General features: G+C 33.4%; 2 protein-coding genes across 3 annotated transcripts in view; both read right to left on the minus strand.

Annotated features, from left to right (window-relative positions):
• Window positions 1-3,998: 3,998 nt before the first annotated feature.
• On the minus strand, window positions 3,999-12,846 carry LOC123717151 (CUE domain-containing protein 2). The gene is made up of 8 exons (XM_045673000.1): window positions 12,741-12,846; window positions 12,424-12,595; window positions 11,762-11,893; window positions 11,360-11,441; window positions 9,685-9,811; window positions 8,465-8,628; window positions 6,433-6,562; window positions 3,999-6,077 (listed from the first exon to the last, which is right to left on the minus strand). Exons 2-8 carry the CDS (start codon window positions 12,587-12,589, stop codon window positions 6,015-6,017), a joined length of 864 nt encoding a protein of 287 aa, XP_045528956.1. The 5' UTR covers window positions 12,590-12,595; window positions 12,741-12,846; the 3' UTR covers window positions 3,999-6,014.
• Window positions 12,847-13,441: 595 nt separating this feature from the next.
• The window catches only part of LOC123717288 (dynein axonemal intermediate chain 7-like), a 37,604-nt gene continuing 31,304 nt past the window's right edge, over window positions 13,442-19,741 (minus strand). The window contains exons 14-21 of one of the 2 annotated variants that reach the window (XM_045673202.1): window positions 18,619-18,775; window positions 18,153-18,295; window positions 16,911-16,986; window positions 16,332-16,485; window positions 15,616-15,764; window positions 15,047-15,116; window positions 14,605-14,706; window positions 13,442-13,640 (exon numbers count right to left, since the gene is read on the minus strand). In XM_045673202.1, coding sequence (XP_045529158.1) covers window positions 13,503-13,640; window positions 14,605-14,706; window positions 15,047-15,116; window positions 15,616-15,764; window positions 16,332-16,485; window positions 16,911-16,986; window positions 18,153-18,295; window positions 18,619-18,775 — 989 coding nt within the window. In that variant the 3' untranslated portion in view covers window positions 13,442-13,502. The remainder of the gene's footprint in view (window positions 13,641-14,604; window positions 14,707-15,046; window positions 15,117-15,615; window positions 15,765-16,331; window positions 16,486-16,910; window positions 16,987-18,152; window positions 18,296-18,618; window positions 18,776-19,741) is intronic. The other variant, XM_045673201.1, reaches the window with a different exon arrangement.

Genomic DNA, 19,741 nt, shown 5'->3' on the forward strand with positions numbered 1-19,741 from the left:
TAAAGAAAGTTACCCTTTAAGTATTACCCGTGTAATTTATTTATTTTAGTTAAAAATAAATAGCTAAAAAGTAGATGTTGTTTTATTTTACGCTACCTAGTGCTTGAAGTAAATTGTGTTTTTGACCAATAAATACAATAATTGTAGTTATTAGTATACAAAATAGAGGATAAACAACTGAATGCTTTTCTGATGCGGCAACACTTAATTAAAAAGTAAAGATTTATAATTAGTGTTATATTAGGTTTGCAATATCTAAAAAAATTCTTTATTATTATTTATTAATTATTATCTTTACCATTTCTTTTTAAATACGCCAATTTCTAGTTACGCAACGTTGTGTTAGTTCAGAATACTAGTAGTAGAAAATTGTATGTTTATTAAGTACATAAACATTAGGATTATAAATAGGTATAACGCTATCCCTAATTCATAAAAGCCAAGTTTAACCTTTTTATGATATAGTAGACACTGGTAGAACGACAGGAATGTGTACTTTAAACAGTAATACAGTATTTAAGAGGTGATCAGTCTGCTGCTTCCTTGCTGACGTCATATCTTACCTTTAAAGTGTGAAAAATACAGTAAACGCTCCTTATTCGTGCTTCCTTCATACGCGTTTTCCTAATCGCAGCTGAAGATTTCTTTATTCGCGAATTTAATCAGTACATACATTATAATATAAAGGTTTCCAATAGGTATCTAACCCAATATCCATTGTCACCGCAAATGGACTAATAAAAATGGAAAATAGACCTTATTACAACTTAGCTTAAAATACTTAATATGTTGTTAAATCGCCGCTATAGTGGTTCGGACTTTGACATAGCCGCCTTTGCCGCGATCAGTGTTTTTAAGAATGTAAACAAATAAGCCTGAAAACAACATTATTTCTCAATGAATAAGGTATATTTTTAAATGCTACCACATATTAGACTCAATTTTGTTTACATATATTGTTTTTATTTTGTTACATAACTATAATCCCATATAAATTACCACTCCCGTATTCACGGTTTTTACTTTCGCGGCATATTTATGGAACATATACTCCGTACACTAAAAGATACTACCTATTAATTGTAAAGTATATTTATATTGCTGATTGGACAGAGATAAAAGCAGGAGTCAGTTAAACCGTCATTTTTAATCCTTAAGTCTTATTATCACATATTGAAAAATATTTCTTCTCCTGCATTTATTAAGTGCCTATACAGTCTCACAACTGCAAAAAAGTACATTGTTTTTTTTTCACTTTTTGTCATCATTTCTTGAAGTATGGCGAATGGAAAAAATATATAGTGGAGTTGAGTAGTTTATGTATCCATTTTGAAAGATCGATACACGATTTAAATAACTTTGCTCAATATAAGAAAAAAACCCAACATAGCCATTTTATGACGAAAATGTATATAGAACATGATTTTGAAATTTACACGATATATTTTATCGCAAGCAAATAATCCATTTAAGAAAAAAAATTGATCAAATTACATTAATTTAATGTTTTACATAACTAATTGTTATTACGGGCTGGCGTAACCGCGTAATTCCGTAATGGAGCGTAACTCCAACTCTCCATTGCGTACCGCAGTCCACCCCGAGACACTGACACAACAATGCGTGCTGGGATAGGGCCTTAAAAGTGGAATTACCCTTCATACACCCGTAAGCAGCCCGGAATTGCAGGTGGCGCGGCGGTTAGCACTTCATTTAAAGCTCGCCATATACCTCCGGTTTAACAAAATATCTTGAGATGAGATTTTTTAGATGTATGGCAAGTGATATTCTTGTACAAATTTTAACGGAAAGGTTTTCTCGTTACAGATAATGTAGAATCGGTGGCAGATATGAACCGGTTGTTTTAGCACAGTTATAGAGAATACTAACAAGCATCAAACTGCAAGTCTGTCGAGAAATATTATCAAGTAGTGTCTGGCACAGTAGGGGATTTCATAATGATAGAAAAATATATTATAGTTCTTTGTTTATTGGTGGGAGTCGCAAAACTAGCTGTTCTACTTATAAAAATTAAATAGATTATATCAATATTTCTATCGTGTTTTATTTACCTAAGAAAAAGAAGAAGAAAAGTATTCACTGGCAAGTTGTATCGGGATACTATGCACGAGTTCTCTTAGTTTAAGATTTTTGCTATTAAATTAATAATACTAGAGTTGAACGAATTTATAATTTCTTGAAAATGTGCCTTGTTGTAGATCAGTATTATTATTCGAAATTTGAATTTCAGTTTTTAATTATTTTGAAAATTTACTTAATGCGTTTTCGTTAACAATTTCCTAGTAATTCCCTTCTTAAACCTATAATTTAAGGTTCTCGAGTGAACAAATAATTTTTAATATTAAAAACTATGCATGTTACATAGTTGGCGCATAAGAATATAGATAAAAAAATGTGAGCCGTCACGGGTCATCGACATCAACATCGACATTATTTTGTAAAAGTAATATGCAGAAAAGAACATATTGTGATAGGAACTAAATATGTTAAATGATAAAATAAAATATTACGATTTTTCCAAATACCGATGACTATTTATTGAATAAACAGTTATTTTCATTAAATACCAAAATTTACCAATTTATTTCAAATCATGACTACTTAATTCATTTAATCAGTGACTTCGGTAATAGTTATATTCGATGTTGCCTCTGAGGAAGGTATTACTGTGACAATTGGTCGATGGTAACTGAAGTATGTTACAAAAGTATTGGACATAACATTATCAAGATATCTAATAAATACAGCATCTATTGTTGTTCCGCGCTCGAACATGCCGGCGTCGCCACGGCATGCGTCGCCACGGCCTACGTCGCCACGGCATGCGTCGCCACGCCAGAAATCGGTTTTACGTGCGGCTATAGATATTTCACATTAAAAACAAGCATATAAAAAAACTCGTTGTGAGAAATTAGAGACAATAAAGGATTAAAAGATTTATTGATACAATTTCTTCCACATTGGATATGACATCAAAGGCGCGCTCATCGCATCTTACACAAAATAATTATAAAAATAAATTATAAATATAAAGTAAATGCGGCGGTTAAATTCTTTATTTCATCTGTGATTTTGACGCTAACTGGCAACACTGATCATTTTTCTTATAACGGTTTGATCAATGTGGTTTTACCACCACAAATTAAACAAAATTCATTAAGTCTTATGACATTTAGAGAATATTGTCTGTTGTAAATTGTGTTTATGACTAGTTTGTTTATCGACGCCTTGTCGAATTAATCAGTGTTGCTAGCCATAATTTTATAATTTGACAAAACTGTACAGTACGGGGGTAATAAATAATTTTTAAATTTAATAATAATAACAGTAACACATAGTGAACACTAACTTCTTGTGGTATTACTATTCAGAATATTTTTTTAGGTTTTTCATTTGACCCCTTCAATACATGTCAGTTTTGACAAATTTCTAATGTGAGCATAAAATCAGATCATAAATGTCAATAACGAAGTATTCCGCAATACATTCCACTCGTCGAAACTAAAAAAGAAAACAATCCAAGCGGAAATTTAAATTGGAATTAATTATAATTTAAATAAATATCGGTTATAGTAACCAACAAATGGCAAGAAATAAATGCATTACCTAACAATTTTGGCAATTCCAATATTTATTTAGCACCAATTTTGGCTAAATTTTAAATTTAAATTAATTTAACAATTCGTGATATACTCCATATGTAACTTAAGCGGTTCAAAGCAATTTCTAATGAATTCAACACGTTTTTTTAAAGTATCATTACAATCTAAGTCAAATAATACAATCTAACAAAGGTATGTTAGATTGTATTATTTTACTCGGACCTGGAAAACCGCATTAAGTTAGTATACTTTTTATTATGGCATAGAGAATGACCTTAGAAAATCAAGTACAGATACCGGCAAACTTCTTGAGCATTAAATAAGGGAGTGGGGGAAAGTTTGCGCATCGTACACAGCGGGACTCAAACGTCAACGTCAACTGATTTACCAATCACGCGATCGACACTTCACTCTAACCCCCTCCCCAGTGATACCTGAAAATCGCTTCTACGCAGGCAAGGACATTTGTTTAAGATGTTTGCCGGTATCTGTAATGTAATGGATTGTAACACATTTTGTAAGAAAAAAACGATTTTGAGGCTTAAATATACCCAATATTGTCGATTCTTAATTGTATAGACAAAATAAAATTAACAGTTTTGCATGAAATTCAATTGTTAGGATTTTCTTTAGTGTCTTCATTTTATTAGGTAAAGACAGCTGTCAACATTGACAGCTAAATTATTGAGTCCATTCTCTATGGACTATAACTGACGTTGGTTTAACGATGACATTGGAAATTCATTATTATGTATTAGTGACTTTTATGCGTTAAGCCGATCTATATAAAGAACTGAATGGAAAATAAATCATGGGTTTAAATATTATATTTAAATAAATTGCGTTTTCGTTTAGTGTTGTGGATATAAAGGGATTTCCCTTTAATTAATATAAATAATAATACAAATCACATAAATGTAAAATTGAAATGTATACGTCTACCTAAGGAGTGTGCCAAACATGAGATTCATGAGTTCGATTATTAATGTTTAGTTCTAGAAAAAACAAAATTCTATAAATTAACGTGTAAAATAACTCATATATACTGAGCGTAAGTATGTCATATTTTTCCGTATAAGAAAAATCTGTAAAATAGGTATTTGAATAGTCCGAGTAATAAAATCCTCATTTTCAAACTTATGCTTGGCACACACGTGTAATTTGGACCACTAATTTCCACCCTGTTGTACGATCTTTTAACTGAACAAAATACCGCCAAAAATCACTAACACATACACAAGCTAAATTGCATTTAAATCATAAATAAATTAACATTTCACTTAAACTTAAAACACCACTTAAAGGGCTAAACAATGGCATCAAAATCACAGATGAGTAAAACGATAAAACTATCATAAAAATCACATTTATAATTAAATAATATTTAAAAATCACAGGTCTGAGAAAGATCTCTATACTTAAAACTATAAGGAATACAAAATGTATGGGCGCGCTAAACTGTCGCTTTCGACATAAAAAGCAACAATTTAGCGCTCCCACCAAAGACAATTTATCCATAGCATCCCACAGACATACCAAAAATTCCTTACCTATATTTTTCTTCACACACGATGCCATAGAATAAATAATACTGCAAAACAGCTGCCTTATAGAGAGCTTAGAATTAACATGAAACAAATCGCTTAAATTAAGTGAGAGCCGTTTAACAAAACGCGTAAAATCAGTACTTGAAAAAGCGGATAAAATAAACGTATTAACGTTCGAACGGTGCGATGCACGCGCGGTCACTATTCTAACACTAAGACGACACCAACGCCCTAAGCGGCTCGTGAAAATGACGCGAAAACGCATAACGTTCAATGAACGCGTTATGTATTGCACTTTAAATGCGAATCTCACAACCCACGTCAAAACGTGCTTAAAGCTTTTACAAGAGTTAAAATATTCTGCGTTGTACACACACAATTGTGTCAAAAAAGGGCACATACACATTGTGCGCTGTTTCCTCACATTTGTGCGTAACATTGTTAAATAACCTAACTCGAGATTTATTAGATTAAAACTTTTAATTGAGGTTCTGTTGTACACGCTTTCAGCATGAAGGCTCTCATATTGCAACGCCATTTGATCCGTCACGTGTTGTGATCCTGTTTTACCAACGTGCATTACACTTTGACTACGTGCTAAATACATTAAAGTTAAAAGTGTCACAATTGTGACTTTAAGTGTTCCAATTTTGACTTTGACAATTCGATTAAATGTCAACAATGATATTAAACTAATTACCACATACTGTGGCGTAAGTGTCACATGTAAAAGTGCGTTTTGCGTCAGTTTCACGCGAGGGGGGCTTACGAAAGGGACTAAGAGAAAGAGAAATATCGCGGTAGTGGCCTCCGCTCTTTCACTGTACTGACGTGGCTTTAAAGGTTAAGGGCAATGCGGTTTTTTGGGTTTCTTTAAGTTTTCCTCGTCATCGCCGGATTTTGGTACCTGAAATTTGTTGAATCACGTAAAAGTTGGGACTAGAAATGAGTCTACCATTTTGTAAGATCATCCGCAATGAAGATGTTATATTATATGATAAGATGTCATATTAGAAAGTTTTACATAAAATGTAAGTTGTTATGTGGTTATAACCAAATAACCAACAAATATTATAATTTCTCGATAATACTTATGTATATATATATATGATACTTCTTAAATTCAAGAGTTTCAAAAGCGTTTTGATGTCATATACTGTGTCAATCAGACTAATAATTTTTATATATTTTTTTAATATCTTCTATCTTATTTTTTAATATTCCATTGTAACAGAAGATTGAAAACGCAGAAAATGACTCACCTCAGTGTACCTTTCTCCCTTCAAAGAGACAATCTTATTGTCTCTGTATCGGACCATCTTCTTTGGCTCAAATTTAGGTGCCAACGGCTTATGTTCTTTTGTCTCTGCGTCTTTGTCTACGTACGAGTATCTGAAATTATATTTATATAATTATTAATTATATAATGTAAAACATTTTTGTATATCATGTCTGGTACTAGGCGCACAGTGTAATATCAGAAAACGGTCAATATTTTTATTGGATTTCGAGACTTCCTCATTTATCTTCATTTTTAATATTTTTAACTCTTAAAAAAATTAAGAATTCTGCTATTAATAATTTAATAAGTATCGTAATTTATCAAAAGCAGCATTGTTGAAAAATTAGCCTAATTTTTTTTCTGTCGAATTACCTTGTATTCTAGGTAATAATAGCAATTAGTATTGTATTTGATTAACTTAGCTTTTAAACATTGAAAGAAAACAATTTTTTAAAAATATCAAACACCTGGGATCGAATAATATCCAAATTAAAACTCCAAGACAAACAATCCGGGAAAATAGAGGACACCGTGAGTCATTTTTGCAAAAACCCGTCATCTTTTAGTCGATACCAACTCCGGGGAAATAAATACAGATAACGCAACTTTCTCTACAGCTGTGATACTTTTGACATTCAACACCTTTTGTCTTCAGTCACCGTGATCACGCACGCTGTAAAGTACGCGAAACATCGGAAAATTTTAAAATTATGTAATAATTATAAGTTTATAATAATACAAATAGCTTTAATCCGGTTAAAAAAAATTGTTTTCTTTCAATAATAGCAATTAACTAGTTTTAATCCAAAGTTGAAATTATTGATCTCATCCTTATTCCGTATTAAAATTACGCTTTTAATAGTAACGGAGTTACCTCCCGTTGCTTACGACTCCTAATAATTATTTGTTGTTTATTATTTTGAACGTAGTACTTTTATATGTTATCTGGCATAGGTGACAACGCATTAATCTAAATTATCATTGTGATAGAAATTTATATAAAAATAATGCGACCGGAAGGTACCCATAACGGACTCCGCTATACGCATAACGATGATTTTCATACATGTGCTTCCACCAAAGCGGAGAGGAGCGGAGCGGAGTGAGCGAGTTGAAAGAGTCACATACGAGGTTAGCGAGTTTTCCACAGACTCCGTACGAAACTGGCTGAACTTGTTTTATTATATTTCATACTATTAATTCCACTGCAAGCGAGTAAAGCGGAGTTCGCTGCGTATGCTCCTAAAAAGTAGTTTTCAATGGAGTCGTCTTGCAAATCGTTGTACATTCGTAATAATCTCCATTTGCCTTCCTCGAATCTGATAATTTATCCAAAATCTTGAATTGCGCTTAATATGCTTCTTTTTATAGTGATATAGTATTAAGATTTTTTTTACCATATTAATGTAATCATCTAAAGTAGAAGAATCTGATATAGGGAAGTTCACAAAAACGTCTTTATGCTACGAAGAGCTGCCCAATACTGGTGCTCAGCTCCCAGCTCGCAAAAGGACGCACAACCTCGATGGATGGAGCGAGAACTAGGCAGAAAATGAACGCTCCGCCTAGTTGACCTCGTTGTCAGTGGACGGCAAAGTAAATTATTTTAAAACCAATTTCTTAGTGGCTGGCAAAACTATTATCATTTCAAATTCCTTCCTATCCTCCTATCAGGTCAACTTTTTCTCGCTCAACACTTACGCAGTGCACGGCGGCGGCGCTTTGATGGAATCACATGTACGAAAATTATCGATACGAGTGTAGCGGAGTCCGTAATGAGTCCGTTCCGCTCGCAGTGGAAGGCGGACATAATGACTAATGAGCGCTGCGGCGCAGCGTCTACGCGGCAGTAATTAAATACAAGATTATTTTTCAGTATGCGCTGCGCGTGCGCAGCCAGTCAACAATAAGCGCTTAAATACCGTGGGTCTATTTTTTGTATATATTGTGGCACTTTTGAGTACTTGTTACATCAAGGTGACCTATAATCATTTTTTTCCGGTTTTACTCACCTAGCAATGATCCTATTTTTGATCTCATGGTCGTCGCACAGTGGCTGCTTAGCAGCGGAATGTATGGCAGCCGCAGATAATGCCTGGCCCTGTTCGCGACGGTGTAAAATGGTCGCGGCGGCTCGCTCTGGATCGCCACATGCGATTGAAACGCAGTGTTTTATCTAAAAAATATCTTTATAAAGCTAGCTGTTCCCGGATTAACCTTATTTAGTTATAGAATGTTATGGGAGTCTTTCTCAATTCGATTCAAAGTTCCTGAAATCGATGTAACATTTAATGAAAGCAGAGCATATCGGATCGTTATTTGCAACACTTAGTTGAGACGCCGGTCCTGATAAATAGGATAGGGATTCAGAAACTTAGCTGTAAGTCTGATACCCGTAACTCAAAAACATATTGGATTTTGACATATGGGAGTCATGGTTCGATGTTACACAGCCTATAATATTTCTAAATTAGTTCAGTTGTTTTAGAGATCGTTACCAATAAAATATCTAAAATATTTTCTCTTAATTTAATCTAGACCAGTGGTGGGAAAACTTTTTTAATGGCGGGCCACAAAGTTTAAGAAATTCTAGAGGAAGGCCAGAATTTTAAGAAAATACATTGTTAAAGATTAATTATTATTAAGCTTTAACAACAAACACTTATAAATACAAATATAATCTACTATAATAACGGGCCACATGCTATCCATGCAAACCCTCTTGGGGCCCATCTTTAGCCCATCACTGGTCTAGACAATCAAAGCAACAACAACACTATGGTCATTTAAGTACTTAAAAGCATACTGTGTCTTGTGTCTATAATTAAATGTATGGACAGTTATCTAAAATAAATATTAAAGGCTTGATTTGCCTTTACAGGAATTTTAACCGACACAAATATTTTGGAAGACGAAAATTTTAAAAATATCGTACTTTATTATTGTCTTTTGTTAAAATAGTTTTTACACATTAAGAAAAACACTTTTTAAACGGATTAAAGCTATGTATTATTATTAAAAACTTATAATTATTTACATAATTCTAAATTTTAATTTTTTTTCCTACGTTTCGCGTGCTTTTCAGCGTGTCTGGTCACGATGACTGAAGACAAAAGGCGCCATAAATACAGATAAAACAACTTTCTCTTAATATACTTGAATTACATACTGTTTATAACGAAAAATCTCTTCATAAAAAATAATTATTAGTTGCCAGATACAAAAACTATACCTCCATAGCACAAGAGTTAGGAAACATCTCAGTGAGAACTCGGCATTGGTCTGCGTATTCTTCATTATACGTCGGCTCAATTGGACGTCGTTCCGCTGTTTCAGAACTTTCAGAGTTTGAGTGTGAGCTGAAAAAAAGAGATATATTAATATACAAGTTATTTGGATCGGATTCAAAAAGCTCGCATATGAATTGTTAAGTATAAAGACACTTGTTATTTGAAAATAATTTTCACGACGCAGGAGCGACAAAATCCTATCATAACTTTTGTGTCTTATAATATTATTTATTTTAGGCTGGTGTGCAGTGTTGGAATAGTGGCTTTCTATATTTCGTGATCATTTTCTTTTTCAAATAGGCAAATAGCAATTCTCTGCCTGAGTGACGGTTTCCACACGATGTTTTCCTACACCATAAGTGTTTAATGCATACGAAGTTAAGGCGTGAGTTCCACGCTGTAACCACTAAGTCAACACTCACTTGTAAGGTGAAGGAAAACATGACGTCACCCACCTGGCTTAGACGCAAAAATAGAAGGCGTGTCAGGCACAAAAGGCAGATCAGTTAACTAGCCTGATAAGAAAATAGAAATCTCAGAGCCTGTTGTAGTTATTAGTTTTTTATAACACCTGAGCTCCATTTGTGAACAATTTTCCATATAAAAAATACTATATATATATATAAAATAAATATATATATAAAATAAACTGTAATTATTTTTATAAAAATAAACATATATTAATCTACTTTTGTTACAGGAAAGTCGTGATTTCTAAGCGACTTTAAACTGATATCTATTACTTATGTATATAATATAAATAAAAATAATAATACAATTTATTTATCGCCATAGCTTATATTACGATGTAAATTCTGTATTCAATGTAATTAGATAAGGCTTGGAAAATACAAAAAAAAGGTTCATATTAAAAAAATATAGACAAGCAAATTTAATAATTTATTTATTTACAGAAAATGTACTTTTGTTTTTATAGAACAGTGGGCAGACGGGCAGGAGGCTCACCTGATGTTAAGTGTTACCGCCGTGGACAATCTCAATGCCAGAGGGCTCGCGAGTGCGTTGCCGGTACATAGATTATCCTTACAGACTATGCCAATACGAGAAAAAATAAAATAAGTATATAATGTTAAACACATAATATACACAATATCGTCGTCGTATAATGTCGAGGCGCAACGTCGTTCGTTAACTGGGATCTGTGCAACAAACTGGTTATGGCCCTTGGTATCGCAAATAACCTTGGCCTTCGCCGTCGTACATTTCCCATAAGTACAAAGAAACTGAGGGATAAAGTTTTATTACACGCATTATCCCACAAGCAATTCAATAAATTGCATAGCAAATATGAGAGAGATTTTGCATGCTCATACCTGATCCCTGGTAAATAATATATGAATGAAACAGATTCAACCATATGTTTATCTTGAGTACTTACTATTGAAGGTACTAAACAAATATATAAATGTAAAACTTGAAAGAAAACGATTTTTTAACCGTATTAAAGCTATTTGTATTATTATAAAATTATAAATATTTTTATTATTTTAAATACTTCCGACGTGGTCATGGTGACAGCTAGCTTTAATACGGTTAAAAAATTGTTTTCTTTCAATGTGTAAAAGCTATGTTAACCAAAGACAGTGTAAAACTTACCGATTAGCCTTGGTGCTTGGAGGCAGCATGTCGCTTAGATTAAGTAGAGTCAAACTAATTTTGTCACTCCCGGCCGAATCATCTGAAATATTAATAATCAATTAAACTATACTATTCCATAATAGATTTCTTCTTTATTAATATTTTTTAAATTATATAAGAATGGCAGTAACATCTTACTGCGTGTCTTTATTGTTCATAATATAGATGTATAGAAAATTAATAATTAAAACTTATATAATTATATACTTTAGGATTTGAATTTTATTCAATTACATATAGATTGCGGACACCGATAGGAGATTTAAAAAAAACATAGGTGCAACAGAATTGCTAAATAGAATTTTGTTTAGTCCAAAGTGATATTTTGCTACAACTCTACAATTATTCATTTTGACTAACCATGAGTAGAGTTACTGTCACACTCATCCCGGCGGGAGATCTCAGCTTCTAATTCCAAAACCCAAGCACAGACAACCTCCGTGTTAATATGTTCAAATTCCGGGATATAAGCTGACATGAACTCTATAAAACCTGTAATAATAAATTCCTTTATTGGAAACTTGTATTTTTTAAGCTACACAAGTTTGAAGGTATTTATGTATTACCCCTAATATTAATTATCTGAATTTAAAGATAGAGCTCATCAACATTATATAAATAAAATTAATAAAGAAGTTAAAACTAATAAAAATAAATAAGTATATTTTAAATGATATATATTGTATCTTTTTGAACATAATGATAGAAAGTAAGTTGTCAACAATATACTATTTACTCTTTACGAATATAGAGTATAGTCTAGACTTAATTTAATATTCATTTATTCCAATTTTACACATGGCATATTTTTTTAAATATATCCATTCACATGAAGCTTTTTATTTTGTACAATATGTAGAAAATAATGGCTTTGTTTAACGGCACGGTTTGTTTATTATTAAAATGTAATAATTTAAATAATACGCGACTATTCTTTTAGGAGTAAAAGAAGGAATATAAAATGTATCGTACGCGAAAAATATTGTTTTAATATAGAATCAATTTTATAAGTAATAGCTTACCTTCTTCATCAAAACAGGAGTCCTGCGATGCTATTTCTAGAATCGAAATTACGTAGGAGAGAGCAATATCATCTATAACACTTAAATCAGCTGTTGGGACGTTTTTCTTAATAAAATGAAATAAACTCTCCTTAATGAGACTTTCTTGTTGTGCTATGGCACTCATTTTTCCCTAAAACAGTATAGTTTATAGTGTAAATTGGAAATTAATACATTAAATTCATTAAGGCGTTACGAGTCGTTAAACAAAGAAAAAGCTGGGTTAATTAATATTTACGGAACAGATTATTAAGTTCAAAGAAACATAAAATACTCACAAACACAACTGGAGCGTTTAAGTTATAAATTAATGAATTTTCATGGAAAAACTAGAACACGGAGGAAAGCTGTGAAAAATCAATACAAAATCACAAACGAAGTTTTAAATAACAATAATGACGTTTTACCACAGATTACGTTGTACACCCCGGGTCTGTAACTACAGGTTCAGCTGTCACACTAGAGACCTATTCTTACTCTGTGGTAGAAATATTGTCCGATCGTTGCAGTTTGAGGTAAAGACGGGTTTAGTTTATTTTTTGCAGATGTTGGTAGCACCCTTATAATTATACTTTTGCAGTCACATACTTCTTTAAAATTCAAAGAACTTTTTCTTGTTTCAGCGCAGAGGACTCAGTAGTCCTGGAATGCGTGTCTATGGAGTATGGCTTCGCAACGAACATAAATTTATGCTCCGTCAAGCCTGTAAAGTGCCCCAAAACTTCTAAGCTTCTGGAAGGAGGTATGTTGGCTTAATTAGACAGGACTTAACGCCCAACGGACAAATGGGCGTCTAAGTGCGAAAACTGCGTCCACACTACATTATTTATTAAAACAACTTAATAAACTTCAATTTTAATATTCAAACATTTTCTCCATTTTTTATTAAACATTTTGTTCTACATGTATTTGTATTTGATTTTCGTATATTACATTTCACAGTTTAAGATGTTTAATTTTGTTTAAATCGTTAAATATGTACATATATTTAAAAAAAAATTGACATATTTTTTAAATTTATATTTATCTTTAACAGAATATTACGAATAACTGGACAATTTTAACTCTTGAAGCATATCAAAAACGGTCTCGACTAATCGATATTTCATGTTAAAAGTTGTCCGACGAGCATCCACTGATCCATAGGACATATTCAATGTGAATAGGTCTGGGTAAAACTGAAACAGATTTTTCAAACTTATTCAGAAGTAATAAAATTTATGTATTGTTAAAATGTATTGGCATCACTGTAGTATCGGAAATTCGTATAAGTCAATTGTCAAAACTGTGATGCACGCATAGTAACTTACCGTTTTATATATAAAGCAACCGCTTAAATTTTCTAGTACCAGGTATATCGGCTGCGCGCAGCGGGTAGAGACTGAGTCTCCGCGCGCGCCTGCAGCCCTCACCAAGGGCTATATGCCCGCCCCCGTACCGCCCTGTATCAGCAGGGCGCGAACATAGACACCACCTGAAGGGGGCATACGCCCCGAACAGGACAAAACACCCCCCTCGCGAGGGAGGGTGTAGCACTAACTACGAGTTTCTAGTACCAGGTATACACTAAGTGGAAAGTCTTAATTCTGAATAATACGAAATTATAAGGTGACTAAAGGCAGACAGAAGCATAACCAGTAGAGTTACAGATTACATATGAAAAACGTAGCTATAACATTATGCCCTCAACAGTAGTAGTTTTGAAATTTGCTCAATGTCACCGGAATATGACAAAATCTGCTCGTTTGTAAATTTCCTAAGAATTTCCTTTTTAGGAAATTTTCTAAAAAAACTTACGTAGGATTCAGACGAGAGAATATGTATTATTTTACGCACACATTCGCAAATTTATTAATTTGCGTCGTCTTGTAAATTTATAAACTAACGGATATCCATTTGTAAGATTCTACGGTTAGGTTATTTATTATTATTATTCAATGAATCAGAGCGCGCGTGCCGTTTGCTTATCGCTTACTTTTTTTTTAGGTGTGAGTTCGGTAAGTGTCTCAATTTGCGAAAATGTGGGCGTAAAATAATACAATTTATCTCTCGTTTAGAATCCTACGAAACTTTATAATCTTGCGGATTTTTTTTATATTCCGGCGACGTATACAAATACTATAGCAATGGTTATGGACATACCTGCATGCCCATAGCTGGGTCAGTATCAAATTCTGAAGAAAGCTCGTTGCATTTGAGTATTACTGCCTTCTGCGGTGTTGTGTGAAGTAGTTGAAATTTACCCTGAAATTATCATCACGATCAACGTCATCATCTTATTTTCCAATACTTGTTCTTTTGAATAACCATGGTCACAATAAAAACATTATGTCGGTCATTATGGGCATATGACAAATATCATTTCACTTCGGTATCGCTTATGACATTGTCTAAACTCTTTGAAAACAATGTAATATAAATATTTTTGATTATTTATAAAAATATAATGTAACGACGAAATGCTTACGTACCGTACAAGAAGTATGCCATAAACTTGGTAAGAAAAAAAAAAAAAAAACAATTGATCTAACCTAAAAGATGTTATTGCCTAAGTATGTTATTTAGACCAAGAACATAATATTACCTCTCTTTTCTTATCAACAGCTTCACGTAATTGCATTATAATGTTTCGACTTCCAGCTGCTTGGTTCCAGCTACAACAAAATACAATTGAATATCAATAATTTCAGTTCTATTCGAAAAAATGATAAGTTTTTGTTAAATTTGTTTAGCTTTTAAACATCACACATGTTAAAACGAGGAGATTCAAACACTTAACACAAAATAATTAATAAATAAGGTATATTACATGTGTAAAAATTATATGAGAACTTATTAATCAGGCGCAGCGATAACTAGATCCATGCAACTTCCTCGCAATCGAGTAGCCCGCGATATCGCGTTACACAAAGAAGTTGCACGGGTCCGTCAAGCGTCCACAAATATACAAAAACAATTTAAAAAATTAATAATAATAATTGTACATAATTGAATTTGTATTTGTGAATTGGCGGCAAATCTAAAACTCTTGTTAGGCGTGAAAATTAACCTAACGCAAGAAAAATTTCGGTCAATGATTTATTACGTTTTTATACGTATCCGTAGGTTTCGTTCATAACTAACATACAGTTTTGTAAGTAACCAAAAAGTTACCGGCTCCATTGAAAATTATAAGCCCTTGATAGAAACGCCATAGCATGATAATTGTGTCTCTCGGCTACCCATTCCTTTGGACAAGAGCCTTCTAGATGGTTATGTCCGTCAAAGTCAGGGAAGAAATCGCACGCCGCCTCGCGCATTATCTAAAACATTTAAATTCCCATTAAGTATATTATTCTCTTCGCTAGATATTTTAGTATTAAGTACAGAGAGTATGTCGAATAGAAAATTACCAAGAATCCTGTCCGAATTACAAGTGGGTCCCAACGAATATTAAAACTGTATTCCTATTTCGTGACAGAGATCCTAAAATTTGCCTGGAATCATCGAAGTTTGAAGCCGTTCAAAGTATCAATTATGGGTATTGTTATCGGTAAAAATTACTTTATTAACTGCCAATAATCAAGGCGTAAACTAGACCTAGCAATAAACTCTCCACCATAATTTTTTGGCTTTACAAAATGATTCATGAAAAATTCAAATAAAAATGTATGTGCGCTAATGTAATTCATGATTGACTTTTCGAATGCGACTGAAGATCGCTGATCTAGCTTCCAAACATTAAACAACGTTATTGAAATTAGCTGCGTTACAGTTGCAGAATTTCTATACCTAATGGAAATTCTCGATATTAATCGGCAGATCAGTATCAAGAACTTTATTATTAATGTTTAACTTGGTATGTTTTAGTAAGACTTTGTTATAAATACCTGAACCATCTTCTTGACACTATATGGTTTGTTGAAGTGTTGTTTTAGGGCGGATGTTGTCGCGTTGGCAATCCAGTGCAATTTAACTGTGTTTCCAATACAAATCCACGTAACAGTTATACAAACACCTGTCACTGTAATTATTACGCCTTTTCTGAAATAGACATGAACCATATTTATGAATTTCGAATACAACATTTCTTTTTTTTTAAATAACCGTGGACAAACGCGCAGGAGGTACACCTGATGTTAATTACTACCAACGTCCTAAGACACTCACATTGCCAGAGCGTTCGCTAGTGCGTTGCCAGCCTTTTTATATTTGTTACCCACTTTTCTTGATGGATCATAAGTCGAAATGGTTCGGAAATACTTCTGTCGGAAGCTAAATGAATATTATAAAAATACGTTATTTGCATGACTCCATGGTCCTCAGCCTGTCAGTAACAGTTTCTGTAGGATCATAATTAAAACCAAATTCTAAAACCTACCTAATTAACCTAATTAATAAAAATCCAAAAACAAATCTAATGTCTACAAAAAATATAGCATGACCCTCGTAAATCAGAAAATACGTACCCGTTAGGGTCTGGTCTCATATCCCAACCTTGATAAGGCAAATTCCCATAACGCAGTGTTGCTATACCAATCGGCCCTAAAATACATAACAATTAATTTATCCATGAGTTATGTAACCTAACATTAGTTAAAATAAAATATGTTTGTTATGGAACATAAGATACAAATACTTATTCCACGTCATTAAATTTAAATAGGTAGACATCCCTACTCATCGGCAAAGAAGACAGAGGATGTAGGCCGAGAGAAAAGCCGGAGGTAAAAACTCTCGGCACTCTTTTAGCAAATTATTTAGAAGTAGTCTGTGTAGCACTAGTCCTTTATCAACTAAATAACCGTTAACTTTGTAGTAAGCTTTTTTACACAGCTTTTCTTTAATACGTTTCTGAAATTTATTAATATAATATAAAAGAGCCTCTGGGATTTTATTAAAGAAGAGTATCCCTTTTCCCAAAAAAGAATTACTAACTTTAGATAGTCTAGTACGTACATTGTGCGTTTGTTTTTTTCTAGTAAACTAATCACTATTTTTGTATACAAACATAATATTTTCATAAATATATCGCGAGGGAAAGGTTAGTATATTAATTTCCTTGAATTTATCTCTCAGAGATTCCCTACATTTTTAACTATAGATTGCACGAATAGCCTTCTTCTGCAGGATGAAAATAGTTTCAACAGCAGCATGACCCCATGACATGTTAAGTAACATATATTATAAATACATAAGTAAATTAAAAGCGTAGGTAAGGATTTTCGATCGGTCTTCCAACTGACCCGAAGGACCCCGTGAGATAATAATGTGTGTACATCCTTTGTCGGAATACTTTCGTTAGCCGTGATAACAGTGATTGTAGCCGTAGAATTTGTGTCAACAGAATCGAGACTTAGTGCGAACTAATAAATCGATTATACTATACGCCGTTTAACACACGACAGTCATATTTATCGGTAAATCTCGATTGTAATTCCCAGGTTAGTGATGTCATTTCGTGTCTTTTATCATCAAGCACGTGATAAAAAGGCATGACGAAAACTGGAGCCGTATGTCGTAAGACTACCTCACCAACTGGCTGATAAATTTTTTATCTATAAATTTAACGAAGTGTAAATAAATAAATAATGAAAAAAATACTCTTTATAATGTCTTAACGTGATTCTTAATTGTTCAGGAAATACAGTTTTAAGCGTTTTCCATTACATATTAATACTACTTAGCCATAGCTTTGAATACTATCTTACACAAAACACCGGTCCTAAACTGTATGGTAAGTTTGTCTTCGTTAAATTTGTAGTCATTAACATAGTTGCTTGTCCAAAGTTTTCTTTGTTCCTGCCATTGGCATATCACTGGTGGTTCGGTCCACATTATATCTTGTGGTAATCTGTAAAAGTATGAATCATAGAATAACAATATGTCATAGATAATCTTCCTACAGAGGGCGCGTCTAATTCAAACGCTTACGGCCAATAAGATTAGTAAGAATTGGGTTTAGTATATAAGTACGGCAACGCGAGCCTGCTTGCGTCAGTGTCCATGGGCGCTGTTACTTAACATCAGATAAGGCTCCTACCCGTTTGACCCCTGTACTATAACAAACCAGTGTGTACACATATGTATTCGTTGGGGAAGTTTTATTTAAGCTCTTATTTCATTAGATTTATATAGTTTCTACTTGTCTATAGATTTTGTTAAAAAAACTCTCACTCAAAGAACACCAAAGCGAGTTTCTCGTACTCCGCTTCTATTTTCTTTAACTCAGTCTCTATTTCTTCTGGAGTACGAGTTACCCCAGGTGCTGGTGGTGACGGCGCCCGATATTGAACTTGATATTTCATTGGTTGTAATTGTTTTGGCAGTTGTACTGTAAAGAGTGTTAAGTCTTGTATTCGATTTTATTTACCTAAATTACAGTTAACGCAAAGACGATTCTCCTAGATAAAAGACGTTAGATAGGAATCTTTAATTTGTATACAAAACTTTTTACTACACTACAACCTTTTTTTCTGGGCCTCAGATTTCCTTATCTGTTTCGTGATCGTTTGTCAATCTAATACACAAGTAGGTCAGCCTCCTATGCTCGAGACACGCCGTCGAGTTTTTGGGTCTAAGGCAAGCCGGTTTCGTCATGATGTTTTCTCTCACCGTTTAAGCGAATGTTAAGTGTGCATAGTAAGAAAGTCCATCGGTGCACAGTCGAACCCGCGACTGATCTTCGCACGGCAAAAGTATTATAAACAAATATAGTCTGTGTTACATAGGATTAATGTAATATTAATAATAAGCTCTTTGGGTAGAGCTCCGAGGACCCATCAAGGGCGTGTCAAGGAATGAGGTGTTTTTAGATAGGGTCTCGCTACCCCCCTGAATAGCTGAGAGCTTTGAGTGTACCCAGCCCCACAGTTCCCGCGTATAGCTCGACATCCATGGCGTTGACTGCATAAGAGCAGTTCACCTCATCAAAAGTGGTTCATCTGGCGTCTGTCATCCCTGGGGTCGTAGGCTAGTTCCTAGGATGTGCACCGAAGGACTTTCTGCCTATGTATGCATTTAAAACTCGCTCGTACGGTGAAGGAAAACATCGTGAGTAAACCGGCATTCATTAGACCCAAAGAGTCGATAGCGTGTCTCAGGCACAGAAGGTTGATCAATTAATTGCCTAATATAAATGATCACAGAACAGAACGGATACAGTTTTTAAACAATAAAATTGCATTTAAAAATAAAATTTATATTTTTTTTAATTTATACTTCCTATTAATTACAATAGTATAGTATTATAGTAATGTTACCACTATGAATTGCGATTGTGTGGTATAATGGTGAATAT

Source organism: Pieris brassicae, chromosome 12 (assembly GCF_905147105.1).
Source record: "Pieris brassicae chromosome 12, ilPieBrab1.1, whole genome shotgun sequence".
Lineage (NCBI taxonomy): Eukaryota > Metazoa > Arthropoda > Insecta > Lepidoptera > Pieridae > Pieris > Pieris brassicae.